This window comes from Pantherophis guttatus, chromosome 7 (assembly GCF_059756535.1).
Source record: "Pantherophis guttatus breed Tessera chromosome 7, ASM5975653v1, whole genome shotgun sequence".
NCBI classification, from domain to species: domain Eukaryota; kingdom Metazoa; phylum Chordata; class Lepidosauria; order Squamata; family Colubridae; genus Pantherophis; species Pantherophis guttatus.
The window spans coordinates 85,605,507-85,620,991 of record NC_142069.1 but is presented as its reverse complement, the minus strand read 5'-3'; the positions used below and the strand labels follow the sequence as shown (position 1 = coordinate 85,620,991).

At 43.3% G+C, this 15,485-nt stretch overlaps 1 protein-coding gene across 3 annotated transcripts in view; it reads left to right on the top strand.

Moving 5' to 3' along the window:
- RELN (reelin) overlaps nucleotides 1–15,485 on the top strand; it is a 382,634-nt gene that overhangs the window by 217,080 nt on the left and 150,069 nt on the right. For all 3 annotated transcript variants that reach the window (XM_060692666.2, XM_060692664.2, XM_060692665.2), the window contains 5 exons: nucleotides 1,143–1,255; nucleotides 2,249–2,457; nucleotides 8,819–8,947; nucleotides 10,431–10,540; nucleotides 13,627–13,693. In XM_060692666.2, coding sequence (XP_060548649.2) covers nucleotides 1,143–1,255; nucleotides 2,249–2,457; nucleotides 8,819–8,947; nucleotides 10,431–10,540; nucleotides 13,627–13,693 — 628 coding nt within the window. The remainder of the gene's footprint in view (nucleotides 1–1,142; nucleotides 1,256–2,248; nucleotides 2,458–8,818; nucleotides 8,948–10,430; nucleotides 10,541–13,626; nucleotides 13,694–15,485) is intronic.

Sequence of the window (15,485 nt, the reverse complement as noted above, 5' to 3'; positions counted from 1 at the left end):
GATTGGATAGATAATGAGGGTAGCCAAGACAAATGTATAGTGTTAGAACAAAAATATAGATGTTATTATAGATAAATGTATGTTTAAGAGATGAATAAATATACAGAAATAAGGGAAAAAGTATTAATATGATATGTTTAAATAATGAACAAAGCTAAAGAACTATATGGTTGGGGTTTTTTTTAGTTTTTTTTTTTTAATTTGATTTATATGCCGCCCTTCTCCGGAGACTCAGAGCGGCTTACAATGCGCTAAGCAATAGCCTTCATTCTTTTGTATATTTATACAAAGTCAGCTTATTGCCCCACAACTGGGTCCTCAATTTACCTACCTTAGAAAGGATGGAAGGCTGAGTCAACCTTGAGCCTTGGAGAGATTCGAACCTGCAGTAATTGCAGGCATCTGGTCTTAATAACCAGCTTAATAACAGGGTGCCTTAGACCACTGTACTACCAAGGCTCTTGTTTATATGAGTACTAATATTATTGTAAAGTGACGGAAGATGTTTGGAACCAGTGATGTCATATCTATGTTGTAGGAGTGGCCAGCTCGTCGTCACTCGTGTCGGGGGCGCTTGTGGGGGCCTGAGCACAGTGAAAATGGGCTCGAGAGCTCCGTTTTCAGCTGTGACGGCCTCCTATAACCCTCTGCCAATGAAAACGGAGCTCAGGAGCGCCGCACATGGCCCTCGCAAGTTCCATTTTCGGCTGCGACAGCCTCCTGCAACCTTCTGCCAGCGAAAACGGAGCTCGGAAGAAAACGGAGCTCTGTTTTCGCTGTCAGAGGCACTGCAGGGCAGTCATTCACTGTTTCCAGGGTGGTCCCACAGGCCAGATCTAAGCACCCCATGAGCCAGATCCGGCCCCCGGGACTTGAGTTTGACACTCCTGCCTTAAGGTAAAGAATAATTCGGGGATGGGGGGAAGGTCATTTTTAACAACAGGGAAATTGGTAAGAAATCTACTATACATACAAGCCATTTTATTATGCATATTATTGTTCCACTTGCATTAGAATGAAAGTTGAATATTCAGTTAGAATTATTTCCCCTATATTGGCCCACGTTACCTTAATAAACCAAAAACAGTCATTGTCACTATTAAAGTAGAAAGAAAGTTAATGCATCTTGCATCTTATTTCAGGAGGGAGCTGTGACACTGGAGAAGCTCATGAAAACGATGTCCTATTATACGCAAAAATTGAAGGAAGAAAAGATCACATAACTCTTGATGTAATGAGTTACGCTTCCCACAGGGTAAGTATTCAACATGTATCCTGAAAAGAGCATTAAATTGATTACAACAGCCTGACTCCAATTTGTAAAGAGAGAAATATCTGCTAATGCCACTTTCTGAAATTCTTTTAGGCAGTGTGGGTCACTTTTAAAGGTTGATGATGGGATACAGAAAAAAATCTGACCCGTTCATGAAAGGAAAATGTAGCATCTAAGGATGTGAGTTTGAAGGAATTAAATTTAAATTTAATTAAATAAATTACATTTAAATTTAAACTGAGGATCCTAGGGCTTGAAGGAACTATATTTAAACTGAGGGTCTTAGGGTTTAAAGGAGCTATATTTAAACTGAGGGTCTTAGGGTTTGAAGGAGCTAAATTTAAACTGAGGGTCTTGGGGTTTGAAGGAGCTAAATTTAAATTGAGGGTCTTGGGGTTTGAAGGAACTACATTTAAACTGAGGGTCTTGGGGTTTGAAGGAGCTAAATTTAAACTGAGGGTCTTGGGGTTTGAAGGAACTACATTTAAACTGAGGGTCTTAGGGTTTGAAGGAGCTAAATTTAAACTGAGGGTCTTGGGGTTTGAAGGAACTACATTTAAACTGAGGGTCTTAGGGTTTGAAGGAGCTAAATTTAAATGGAGGGTCTTAGGGTTTGAAGGAACTACATTTAAACTGAGGGTCTTAGGGTTTGAAGGAGCTAAATTTAAACTGAGGGTCTTGGGGTTTGAAGGAACTACATTTAAACTGAGGGTCTTAGGGTTTGAAGGAGCTAAATTTAAACTGAGGGTCTTGGGGTTTGAAGGAACTACATTTAAACTGAGGGTCTTAGGATTTGAAGGAGCTAAATTTAAACTGAGGGTCTTAGGGTTTGAAGGAACTACATTTAAACGGAGGGTCTTAGGGTTTGAAGGGGCTAAATTTAAATTAAGAGTCTTAGGGTTTGAAGGAACTACATTTAAACTGAAACTGTTTAAATTAACCGCAATTGTCTGTTTTTTGTTGTTTCTATCTAAGAGTCCCTCTTTGGTCTCCGTTGTCATCAGTCCAGAACTTCAAACTCCGGCAACCAAATTCTGCCTCAAGCAAAAGAGCCACCAAGGACGTGACAGAAATATCTGGGCTATCGATTACTTCCATGTCCTGCCAGTCCTTCCTTCTACTGTTACACATATGATCCAGTTTTCCATTAACCTGGGCTGTGGAACCCATCAACCCGGCAACAGGTAAATTTCAATTTATTTATTTTTATTGGCCAAGTGTGATTGGACACACAAGGAATTTGTCTTTGGTGCATACGCTCTCAGTATACATAAAGGAAAAGATATGTTCCTCAAGAATCATAAGGTACAACACTTAATGATAGTCATAGGGTAGAAATAAGCAATCAGGAAATAATATCAATATAAATCGTAAGGATCCAAGCAACAAAGTTACAGTCATACAGTCATAAGTGGAAGGAGATGGGTGGTGGGAACGATGAGAAGATTAATAGTAGTGCAGAGTTAAAATATAATTGGTTCTTTAATTTGTGCTGGTAGTCCTCCACTTACAACACTTCATTTAGTGACCGTTCGAAGTTACAACGGCCCTGGAAAAAGTGACTTATGACCATGCTTCAGACTTACAACCGTTGCAACATTCCCCGTGGTCACGTGATCAAAATTCAGACGCTTGGCAACTGACTCATATTTATGATGGCAGTGTCATGTGATCCCTTTTTGTACACTTCTGACAAGCCAAGTCAATGGGGAAGCCAGATTCACTTAACAACCGGGTTACTAACTTAACAACAGCAGTGACTGACGTAACAACTGTGGCAAGAAAGGTTGAAAAATGGGGCAAAACTCACTTAACCAATGTCTCGCTTAGCAACATGGGCTCAATGGTGGTCATAAGTCGAGGACTACCTGTATAGCCCTCCCTGTCCCAGGAATTAGGGAAGAGACAGTGTACATGTTATACTAGTAAACTCTTCTGGGTCCCTGAATTTTGAAAAAGGTCCTTTCACACGTAATTAGCTTCCATCCTATTGTTAGATTATAGCACTGGTAACTGGTTCTGTCCTAGAACAATAAGAGAGGCTCTCCTACTCCTACTCCAATCCACACACCCCACCCCCTGTAGCACTGATGCTGTTACCTAGTATGGTAATGAAACGTCTCCAAGAAAACCATCAAGCTCAGAGAGCACAAAAGGACTTCTCAGTTCAACCCTGAGCTACAAAGAATCTCTTCTATTAGCATTACGTAGTTGCCTAAGAGACCACAAATCCCATTCGTGTTGAAATAGATTATCTCAGTTTGGTCAACTAAATCTTCTGGTCAATTAAATGTTTCAATTTATGCCAGACACATAGACCTTGGAAGTCTTTTAGTCCAATCCTCTGCCCATGGCAGGAGATCCTATACCATTCTGGACTTTCTTTGGGCTTGATGGGATTATTACACATGGTCGTAAAAAAAAGATAACTTTAGAATAACAAAACAGAATAATAGAGTTGGAAGGGACGCCAGAGGTCCTCCAGACCAACCCCACATCCAAGCAGCAGACCTTACATTAGGGGTGTCAAACCCGATTTCATTGAGGGCCGCATCAGGGTTGTTTGTGTTTGACCGCAGGGGGCCTGGGTGGGCATGGCCAGCTTGACATCACTCATGTCGGAGGGACCTGTGATGGACCAAGCCGGGGAGAGCATTTGATGGCCATGACCGGGAGGATTTTTCATCAGGTTCGCCTGATCCGCCAGTTGCGTCCCTTTCTGGATCGGGACTCCCTACGCACGGTCACTCATGCCCTCGTCACCTCCCACCTGGACTATTGTAATGCTCTCTACATGGGGCTCCCCTTGAGGAGCACCCAGAGGCTCCAACTGGCGCAGAGTGCGGCCGCGCAGGTGGTAATGGGAGCGACATGGCGTTCCCATGTAACACCTCTCCTGCGCAAGCTGCACTGGCTCCCAGTGGTCTTCCGGGTGCGCTTCAAGGTATTGGTTACCACCTTTAGAGTGCTCCATGGCTTAGGACCTAGTTACCTACAGGACTGCCTACTACCACCAATAGCCTCCCACCGGCCAGTACGCTCTCATAGAGAGGGGCTCCTCTAGATGCCGTCGGCCAAACAATGTTGACTGGCGGCCCCTAGGGGGAGAGCCTTCTCTGTGGGGGCACGTACTATCTGGAACGAGCTCCCCCCGGAGATATGGAGGATCCCGGATCTGCGCACCTTCCGCCGTGCTCTTAAGACCTTTTTATTCCACCAGGCGGGCCTGGCCTAATCTTTTCCCTCTTTTTAATTATGCAAATTTTAATCAGTTTTTAAATGATTGGGGTGTTTTAATTTGGCTGGGACAAATTGTTTAATTTGATTTTACTTTGTTTTTAAATTTTGTATCTCTGTATTTTTACTGTTTGGCTGTTCACCGCCCTGAGTCCTTCGGGAGTAGGGCAGTATATAAATCAAATAAAGTAAGTAAGTGAGTAAAACGGGCTCCTGAACTCCATTTTCGGCTGCAACAGCCTCCTGCAACCCACTGCCAGCAAAAACAGAGCTCAGGAGAGCCACACACGACCTTCCCGAGCTCTCTTTTTGGCTGTGACAGTCTTCTGCAACCCTTTGCCAGCAAAAGTGGAGCTTGCAATGGCTGCTTGCATCTCTCCCGAGCTCCATTTTTGCTGACAGAGACACCACGGGCTGGTCTGCTGTTTCCAGGGCAGCCCCCCGGGCCAAATGTAAGCACCCCTTGGCCGGATCCAACCCCCAGGCCTTGAGTTTGATACTCCTGCCTTATAATATTTCAGACAAATGGTATAGGGCCGTGATGGCAAACCTATGGCACTCGTGCCACAGATGGCACGTGGAGCCATATCTGTGGGCACATGTGCCGGCCACCTGATTTTCGGGCCTTCTGGGCCCACCAGAAGTCGGGAAACAGGCCATTTCCAGCCTCTGGAGGGCCTCCAGGGGGATGGGGAAGGCCATTTTCACCCTCCCCAGACTCCAAGAAAGCCTCTGGAGCCTGGAGAGAGTGGAAAATAGGCCTTCCAGTCCCACCAGAAGTCGGGAAATGGGCCCTTTCCAGCCTCTGTAGGGCCTCCAGGGGAATGGGGAAGGCCGTTTTCACCCTCCCCAGGCTCCAAGAAAGCCTCTGGAGCCTGGAGAGAGTGGAAAATAGGCCTTCCGGTCCCACCAGAAGTCGGGAAACGGGCCATTTCCAGCCTCTGGAGGGCCTCCAGGTGGGTGGGGAAGGCCGTTTTCACCCTCCCCAGGCTCCAAGACAGCCTCTGGAGCCTGGGGAGGGCAAAAAACGGGCCTACTGGGCCCACTGGCAACCTTTTGGCCTTCTGCACCTAATAAACAAACAAACAAATAGAAACACAGGGGAAAGAAATGGTTAAAAAATTGAAAGCAGAGCTTCCTCCCTCGGGTTTTTCCAGAAATAGGGGATTCCAAGAAGTTTCTTCTGGAAACTGCGGTTCCAAATTTTATGGGATAAAAGAGGCTGGTGAAAAATCCCCTTTTTCATCGCTGCTGCCATGCATTGTTGTCAGTCTTTCGAGTCTGCTGTACATTTATATGCAAATAAGGGCCTTCTTCGTATAGATATTTATTTGTTCTGCTGGTGCTGAGCACAATATCACCTCAGGATGGGGACCTAAAGTGTTTCCATTTTTAGTAAGCGGCGCTGAATAGAAGCTGCAATATGAATAATTCTTTTTTTTTTTAAACGAAAGTCTCTTTTAAGATACACGGATCAGCATAATTTTCTGCTTGATCGTGAAGCTTTCCTCACGGAGCCTTTGATCTCTTTTGAAACATGGGTTTATTTTCTTTTTGTTTCCTCAAACCCACTTTTTCTCTCATTTTTTTTTTTTTACGAGTTGCTAACTCTCGACCAATCTCATCTGAATTTCAAAAACAATTTGGCAGCGCGGGTTTCTTGAGCCATTAAGGCGTTATTTTGAATAGCGCCGTCATTTCATGACTGGGAGTGTAGGAAACCTCGCATAAATATACGAAGTGAATAGGGTCCTCGAGGTATCCATATCAATTTTTTACCTCAGATGGAATCAGTGAAGCCTCCTAAGCCATTTAATGCAAATTTAAAATACCGGGCGCAGAATAACTGCATAAAAAGGCATTCTTCAAGAGAAGCCGTATCCAAATAAATGATTCTGTGAGACGGGTAAGTCGTCTTCTGCTTATTTGGTGTCAGCTAATGAATTATTAATTTGTTTTAATGTATCATCTGCGGCATTTTAAATGGGGGCCGTTCGAATTAAATTGCGCCACTTACGTTAGGGTACGCGCACCACATTTTTCAAGCGAGTAAGTTTCTGTTAATGCTTCCCCAATTACTGGACAGCTCCCAGAATATAATAAGGCTCATGCTTCATTAGAATGGGTGTAGCTGACTTTCATTTTTCATAATGAGGGGCGGCCATGTTTTCTTAAAAATTTCAGGAGCTGGTGTTGTTCCAGGGGTGAAATCCGGCAGGTTCTGACGGGTTCTGGAGAACTGGTAGCGGAAATTTTGAGTAGTTCGGAGAACCGGTAGTGGAAATTTTGAGTAGTTCGGAGAACCGCTAGCAGAAATTTTAAGTAGTTCAGAGAACCGCTAGCAGAAATTTTGAGTAGTTCGGAGAACCGGCAAATACCACCTCTGGCTGGTCCCTGAGTGGGGTGGAAATGGGGACTTGGCAGTATCCTTCTCCTGCCACACCCACCAAACCACACCCACCAAGCCACGCCCATAGAACCTGTAGTAAAAAAAAATTGAATTTCACCACTGTGTTGTTCTGAGTAAAAAAAAAAAAAAAAGAACAACCCACAAGAATAAATCAACTGGAGATCTCTCATGAATCCCTCATGGCAGGAATTGTGCGATGGCTAAAGGCAGCATCGACTTCTATGCAAGCATGTACTGTATGCAGCAATAACAATAGCATTTAGACTTATACATCACTTCACAGTGCTTTACAGCCCTCTCTAAGCGGTTTACAGAGCATATTGTCCCCAACGATCTGGGGGCAATATTTTACCGACCTCAGAAGGATGGGGGTCTGAGTCAACCTTGAGCCGGTCAGAATCGAACTGCTGGCAGTGGGAAGAATTAGCCTGCAGTACTGCATTCTGACCACTGCACCACAAGGAAGGAGAATGAGAAAGAGAATAAGGGAGGGAGGAGGGGAGGGAGGGAAGAAGGAAGGAAGGAAGGAAGGAGGGAGGGAGGGAGGGAGGGAAGGAAGGAAGGAAGGAAGGAAGGAAGGAAGGAAGGAAGGAAGGAAGGAAGGAAGGAAGGAAGGAATAGCACTTAGATTTATATACTGCTTCACAGTGCTTTACAGCCCTGTCTAAGCGGTTTACAGAGTCAGCCTCTTGCCCCCAACAATCTGGGTCCTCGTTTTACTGACTTCGGAAGGACAGAAGGCTGAGTCAACCCTGAGTCCCATCAGGGTCGAACTCCAGGTTGTGGGCAGAGTCCAGCCTGCAATACCACATTCCAACCACTGCTCCATCAGGGTTCCTGGCAATATGTTTGCCACTCTGCTTTGACCGGCCCACACTTTTACGTGACAGGAGATGGCACAAGATGATTGAAAATGGAGGGCAGGGAAGAGATGCTGTGAAGTCCTGACGCTTCGAAGCAGCTCTCCCATGGGGATGAAATGGTCTCATTGAAGATCGGGAGTTGAATTTTGACTGGTGAGAGCTGCAGGCAGGATCTCACCACGTTCTCCCCAATGTCCTCTAGCCAACGTCTGTCTTACCCATTCAGTTTCCAAAAATGCTTATGTTGACTGGGCATCCATACAGAACTTCATACCTTCTAATGCTGAACTTAATAAATATAAAGCTTACTGATAAAGGAGAATATTTGTAGCTCCCTGTTGAAATGAGAGGTCGGAGGTGGTCTCTGAGTTTGGTGGTTTTCTTGCAGATGTTTCATTAGATACCCCACACCCTTCTAGCCACACTAGCACCAAGGTTCAAAGGACCCCACAATCCTCTTCATCCTCCTCCTCTTCCTCCTCCAATCCACACACCCCACTCCCTTCTAGCACTGATGATGTTACCTAGTTTGGTACTAAAACGTTTCCAAGAAAACAACCAAGCTCAGAGACTACCAACAATCTCCCTTAAACAATTTAACCCAAACATTTAGCCTTCTAACCCCTACACAAAATCCTCCGAGGAACTTATTGTTGGCAGAATCACCCCAACCTTTCCTCTCAATTTCTCTTGGTCTGGCTTCTCATCAGTGCTAACGATAATACTCAGTGTTGAGTAGAATTTAGTCAAATGTGCCTGCAGCGTAAGTAAGGCTTTAGAGGCATTGTCAACATACCCACCACTCCAAACGTTTTCTGACGTGGGCAACCATCTCGTGTTTTTGGTGCATCTTGAATTGTTCAGCTTTTCAGCGCTCCCAGGCATTTCATATTTCAAGCATCTGGAAGATCAATTATTTAGTAAGCCGTGATTATAAAGCTTTTATGCATTCTTGGTGCAGATACCAATTTATTGCAATTTAATCCGGATAAGAAATCAGATTGTTCTCTTTTGTGTCTTTCTTTTTGTTGGCAGTGTTAGCTTGGAATTCTCCACCAACCATGGACGTTCTTGGTCATTGCTTCACTCCGAATGTTTGCCAGAGACCTGTGCTGGATCCCATCTTCCCCACAGCACGGTCTACGCATCCGAAAACTACAGTGGGTGAGGGGATATTTTTGTGCAAAATAACTCTGTCTGAAGCATGATGAAAAACTTAAGTCGTTCGTGATTCTGTGAAGATAACAACCTCTTGTAATTTCTTCTCTCTGACAAACCAAGGCAGTTATAAATAAGTGCTGTGGTGTTAAAAATGCTCTTCTCCCAAAATTAATAAAAGGCCCTTCCATCTTCAAGGGTTTTAGCGATGAAAATGGACTTGATAGAACAATGTTTCATTTTGGAAGCATCTGTCGAAACTAAAACCTAGTTTTAACCATATACAGTATTTATAGAAATTCTTTCTGAACTGAAAGCAACAGTAGGGTAAATCTAAAACATATGGTGGAATAAGATTATTCAAAAGTGATAAATTTTGTGTGTTGAGAGATGACTGGGGTAGGATTTATACCATGATATTTACAGTAGTGGCCAAAATTGTGGAAACCTTTTGGGAAAAGTGTATTTTCTAAAACTAGCTAATAACACTACTGTGTTTTGGAGTAGTGCCATAAAATTATATATCAATGGAAAGACAATTTAATTAAGAATGTAATGCAATAACTTTTGTGAAGGATTTGCTATTAGAATAGCAGTTACAGTATAAAGAAGAAAAGTGAAACACGTAGAAAAAACGAGATATACAAAAATGATCACCATAGAAAAACAAGATGTACAAAAATGATCACCATGTTAGTTCATACTTAGTTGGGTAACCTTTAGCATGAATTATGGCCTTACAACATCTTCCCATGGAGTGAACCAAGTCTTTTAGTTTTGCAGCTATTATCATGTGAAACCAAGATTGAATGATGGCTTCTATTAACTGGGTTTTATTGCTGGGTTGCTTCTGACTAACAAGTTTCTTTAGTCGGCTCCATAGATTTTCAATTGGGTGAAGGTCTGGGCTATTCCCAGGCCATTCCAGCAGTGGAATAGGATTATCTTGAAACTCCAAAAAAAAAGTGGTGTTATTAGCCATCCAACCTCACAAATACACTTTTCCCAAAAGGTTCCCACAATTTTGGCCACTACTAAACATTCTCACCGAATTTAAGTCAATGCAGGTAGTTCTCAATTTACAACAGTTCATTTAGTGACTGTTTGAAGTTACAACGGCTTGTGATCATTTTTCACACTTACAACTGTTGTAGCATCCCCCTGATCACGTGAGCAAAATTCAGACACTTGGCAACTGATTCATATTTACGACGGTAGCCGTGTTAACTAATTGAACAACTGCAGTGATTCACTTAACAACTGTGTCAAGGAAGGTTGTAAAACAGGGCAAAACTCACTTAGCAGTGGAAAACGAGGGGCACAATTGTGATCGCTAAGTCGAGGACTACCCGCAATGAAAAACAACCTGATGTTGTTTGTAGACGGAACTGGAATTGCTGTGTTTTCGTTTAAGCTTGAACGACTTTACATTTTAAAATCAACTTTTCAAAAATTTTAAAAGCCGGAAATCTCATCTCTTTTGTTTCAGGTGGAACCGTATAACTATTCCCCTTCCAAATGCAGCCTTAACTAGAGATACCAGAATTCGATGGAGACAAACCGGATCGGTTCTTGGAAACATGTGGGCAATTGACAGCAGTTAGTAGTATTTATTACCACCAGTGTTATCTTCTTGTTGTTGTTAGTCGCAAAGTCGTGTCCAACCCATTGCGACCCCATGGACAACGTTCCTCCAGGCCTTCCTGTCCTCTACCATCTCCTGGAGTCCATTTAAGCTCACGCCAACTGCTTCAGTGACTCCATCCAGCCACCTCGAGGTGTTCTCTGTTGTCTCCTTCTTCTTTTGCCCTCAATTATTCCCAGCATTAGGCTCTTCTCCAGTGAGTCCTTCCTTCTCATTAGGTGGCCAAAGTATTTGACCAGTGTTATCTACATAGTACCAAAACTGCCCTGTGTGTAACCTTTAACTAGGCAAAATGGTGTGTCATAGGGACAGCTGGACCATTAAAGGATGAAGCACATGGGGAAAATATAATAACAACAACTCTCAAAGTTCTCTAGATTAATCAGGGGTTGCTTACTATACCCCAGTTGGCATACATCAGAAGATTCTGACAGAGATTCTACCAGATGCACAGGTGTATTAGAGTAGCCCCACAGTATAGATCTGTGGGTTTGTCCACAAATTTCACCTGCCATGAACTTTTGAGAATGTGTGAAATGAAAATAGACAGGAGACTGGATGACTAAACCTCCCCTCACTCCATTCAGGATGTCTTCCAGGGGTGGGATGCTGCAGGTAAGCAGGAGTTCGGGAGAACCTCTAGCTAAAATTCTGTGCAGTTCGGAGAACCCCCAAATCCCACTCCTGGCTGGCCCCACCCATCCCACCCCTCCCCTCCCAGGAGTCCCCACGCGGCCCATTTTGGATGCAGGTAAATGCAGTGTGTGCGCGGAGGCTTGGGGAGGGTGAAAACAGGCCTACTGGAAGTTCGGGAAGGCCAGAAATGGGCCTGTTTTCGGCCTCCAGAGGGCCTCCAGAGCCTGAGGAGGCCATTTTCACCCACCCGGAAGCTCAAGGAAAGCCTCCGGAGCCCGGGGAGGGCAAAAATGCCCCCCCTCATGGTGCAGGAGGTCAACTAGGCCACGCCCACCATGGCCACATCCACTCAGTAATCGGGCAGAGAACCCCTTGCTAAAATTTTTGAAGCCCATCCCTGATGTCTTCCCAGGCTCCTGATGATCTTCTAACTTTATTTGTTTTAAAAAAAATAATTTTAAGACAGAAAACTCTTTTATTTAAGCAAGAACCTCCTTCTATGAGCCTTCTTAATCTGAAAACCCCTCTTGGAAAATATAATTAATTCTTAATATGTCCTTATGAGGTCGTTCACTTCTGTATTGAAGCAGGGATGAAGTAGAGTCCATGTTTCAAGGCCATATTAAATAATTGAAGTGCGGCTACCACTTTCCAGAAGTGAAGGAATATTAATGTCAGGCATTCGTAATCATTCTTAATCTCAGGCCATGCTGAGAACAGAATCAAGTTTAGGTTAGGGAATGCAATAACTGGTTTGGTTGCAGTTATTCCAGTTATAACGTCTTGGGCAGATAAGTAGAACATAGAATAATAGTCTATTATTTTACTACTATTAACTATTTGGAGAATCTTTGTGTGAAGGCATCTGGCGAAAGGGAAGCAGTAGCTCTCTGAGTAATTTTTTTTTCTCTATCTGCTGTCAAAAGTATGATAGAAGTTTTTAAAAGTTACAGGTAGTCCTTAAATTACAACTGGTTGTTTAGCAATCGTTCAAAGTTACAATGGACTAACCAGTCACCTGGGTTTGAAGTTTCAATGGCCACCTCTGTAGTCACATGATCACATGTTGAGTGCTTGGCAACCAGCAGCCATTTGCAGCCTCCTGTTATGTCATGACCTCAAATATTGAGTTTTTCCTCCCCTGAAAACTGCTATTTACTTCTGATTTCTGGCACGCACACACACACACAAAAGGCATTGTGGACAATGAATTAGCAACCACTGTAAAAAAAAAAAAGTCATAAAAAGTTGTGGGAGCTTCATCACTGGAAGCTTTCCAGAGTCATCTGTCAGAAATGGTGTAGGGTCTCCTGCTTGGGTGGGGGTGGGGGGTTGGACAAGATGATCTACAAGGTCCCTTCCAACTATTCTATTCTATTCCATTCCATTCCATTCCATATATTCTACTCTACTCTACTCTACTCTACTCTACTCTACTCTACTCTACTCTACTCTACTCTACTCTACTCTACTCTACTCTACTCTACTCTACTCCATTCCATTCCATTCCATTCCATTCCATTCCATTCCATTCCATATATTCTATTTTATTCTGTTCTGTTCTGTTCTGTTCCGTTCCGTTCCGTTCCATTCCATATATTCTATTCTATTCTATTCTATTCTATTCTATTCTATTCTATTCTATTCTATTCTATTCTATTCTACTCTACTCTACTCTATACTCTACTCTACTCTACTCTACTCTACTCTACTCTACTCCATTCCATTCCATTCCATTCCATTCCATATATTCTATTCTACTCTACTCTACTCTACTCTACTCTACTCTACTCTACTCTACTCTACTCTACTCTACTCTACTCTACTCTACTCCACTCCACTCCACTCCACTCCATTCCATTCCATTCCATTCCATTCCATATGTTCTATTCTATTCCGTTCCGTTCCATTCCATTCCATTCCATTCCATTCCATTCCATTCCATTCCATTCCATTCCATTCCATATGTTCTATTCTATTCCGTTCCGTTCCTTTCCATTCCATTCCATTCCATTCCATTCCATTCCATTCCATTCCATATATTCTATTCTATTCCATTCCATTCCATTCCGCTCCGTTCCATTCCATCTATTCTGTTCTGTTCTGTTCTGTTCTGTTCTGTTCCGTTCCGTTCCGTTCCGTTCCGTTCCGTTCCGTTCCGTTCCGTTCCGTTCCATTCCATTCCATTCCATTCTGTAAAATCAAGTGCAATCACATGGTAATGACCAGCACAAGTTACAACCATAATTCCAGGCTCAATTACAGTCCTAAGTCGAGGACAACCTGTGTATACTTAGTCTTGTTAGATACAGTGTAATGAACTTTGTATGCCCACCACTTAAATATGTCCAAAGTTCTGGAATTTAATTTCAGCACATTTATTTATTTTTTTCCTTTCCTGCAGTTTACATTGGTCCGTCTTGTCTCAAATTCTGCTCAGGGCGAGGTCAATGCACGAGAACCGGTTGCAAGTAAGTCTGATCACAACGCTTTGGCCGGCATCTTTGCGTTTCTGTAAAGTTGTTTTCTCGGTTGTAGGACAACCTGTCTTGTGGTATTACAGCTTCTCCTGATAGCACAATCAGAATCTCCCGCCCCCCCCAAATGACAGATTCCTGCTTTGCTTAGATCAGACGTACTATATCTCTACAGGAGGTTGAATGCGTGGACTGTCATGACATTAATACAACAGCCTTAACTGGAACTAGAGGTGGGTGGGGGGGAAACTTATTTTGGGTTCTAATTAATTCTCTGTCATTTGAATGATTATCTTTCTACTTTTTTCTAAATCGTAAAGGTGGGTAGCCCTTTTAGGTTTTGACCGTTCTAATTTGAAACATATTTGTAAGCCTTTATTTTATTTGGAAGTCTTTGGGAACCAGAGGCTAAAACATAGGAAGAAGGGTTGCTGGAATTGGGTATGTCTAGTTTGATGAAAAGAAGGACTAGGGGAGACACGATAGAAGTGTCCCAGTATCTCTGGGGCTGCCACAAAGAAGAGGGAGTCAAGCTATTCTCCAAAGCACCCAAGGGTAGAACAAGAAGCAATGGATGGAAACTAATCATGGAGAGAAGCAACCTAGAACTAAAGAGAAATTTCCTGACAGTGAGAACAATTAATCAGTGGAACAACTTGCCTCCAGAAGTTGGGAATGCTCCAACACTGGAAGTTTTTAAGAAGAGGTTGGATAACCATTTGTCTGAAGTGGTGTAGGGTTTCCTGCCTAAGCAGGGGGTTGGACTAGAAGACCTCCAAGGTCCCTTCCGACTCTGTTATTCTATTCTATTCTATTTATTTTTTCAACTGCATTGTGGAAATGCCTTCCCATGAAATCATAAGAAAATCTCTCAGAGAAGATATTGTCTGTGATCGCTAAAGGAGGGGATTTTGTGCACTTGCAAATAGAAGTGGAACCACTGTGTAAGCAAAATCAGCACTAATTGTAATAAGTGCCTTGGATGCAATTGCAAGAAATCTGGAACACCGCTTGAGCATCATTGTCATTGACAAAATCCCCCATCAGTCAATTGCAAAAGGCAGCTTTATCTGGAACATCTTACAGGCTGCAACAATATACCTTTAATGTTATTAAAAAAACCACGTCTTATCTATCCCAGGGGCTTGAGAAGGATTTGATAGCTGGATAAAAAAATGCTAAATCCAGTCTAAAGATCTGGCTGACTGTGTGAGTGACCACAACAACAATAATAATAGCAAAATCCTATACTTGCAGTTAGTCATGGACTGTTCAATTTCATTTTTTGATAACTTTGGAAAGAAGAAAGCCAGTTTGGTCTAGTGGGTAAGGCACTTGGCTAGAAAGTGGGAGGCCGTGAGTTCAAGTCCTGCCTTAGCGATGAAAGCCAGCTGGGTGACCTTGGGCCAATCACCAGGAGATTGTGAGTTCTAGTCCTGCTTTAGCTATGAAAGCCAGCGGGGTGACTTTGGACCAATCACCAGGAGACTATGAGTTCTAGTCCCGCCTTAGCCATGAAAGCCAGCGGGGTGACTTTGGACCAATCACCAGGAGACTATGAGTTCTAGTCCCGCCTTAGCCATGAAAGCTGGCTGGGTGACTTTGGACCAATCACCAGGAGACTGTGAGTTCTAGTCCTGCTTTAGCCATGAAAGCCAGCTGCGAGACTTTGGACCAATCCTTCTCTCTCAGCCCAATCCATCTCACAGGCGTGTTGTTGGTTTTGGGGGGGAAAATAGGAGGAGAAAGGTGTTCTGGATATATTTGCCACCTTGAGTTGTTTGCA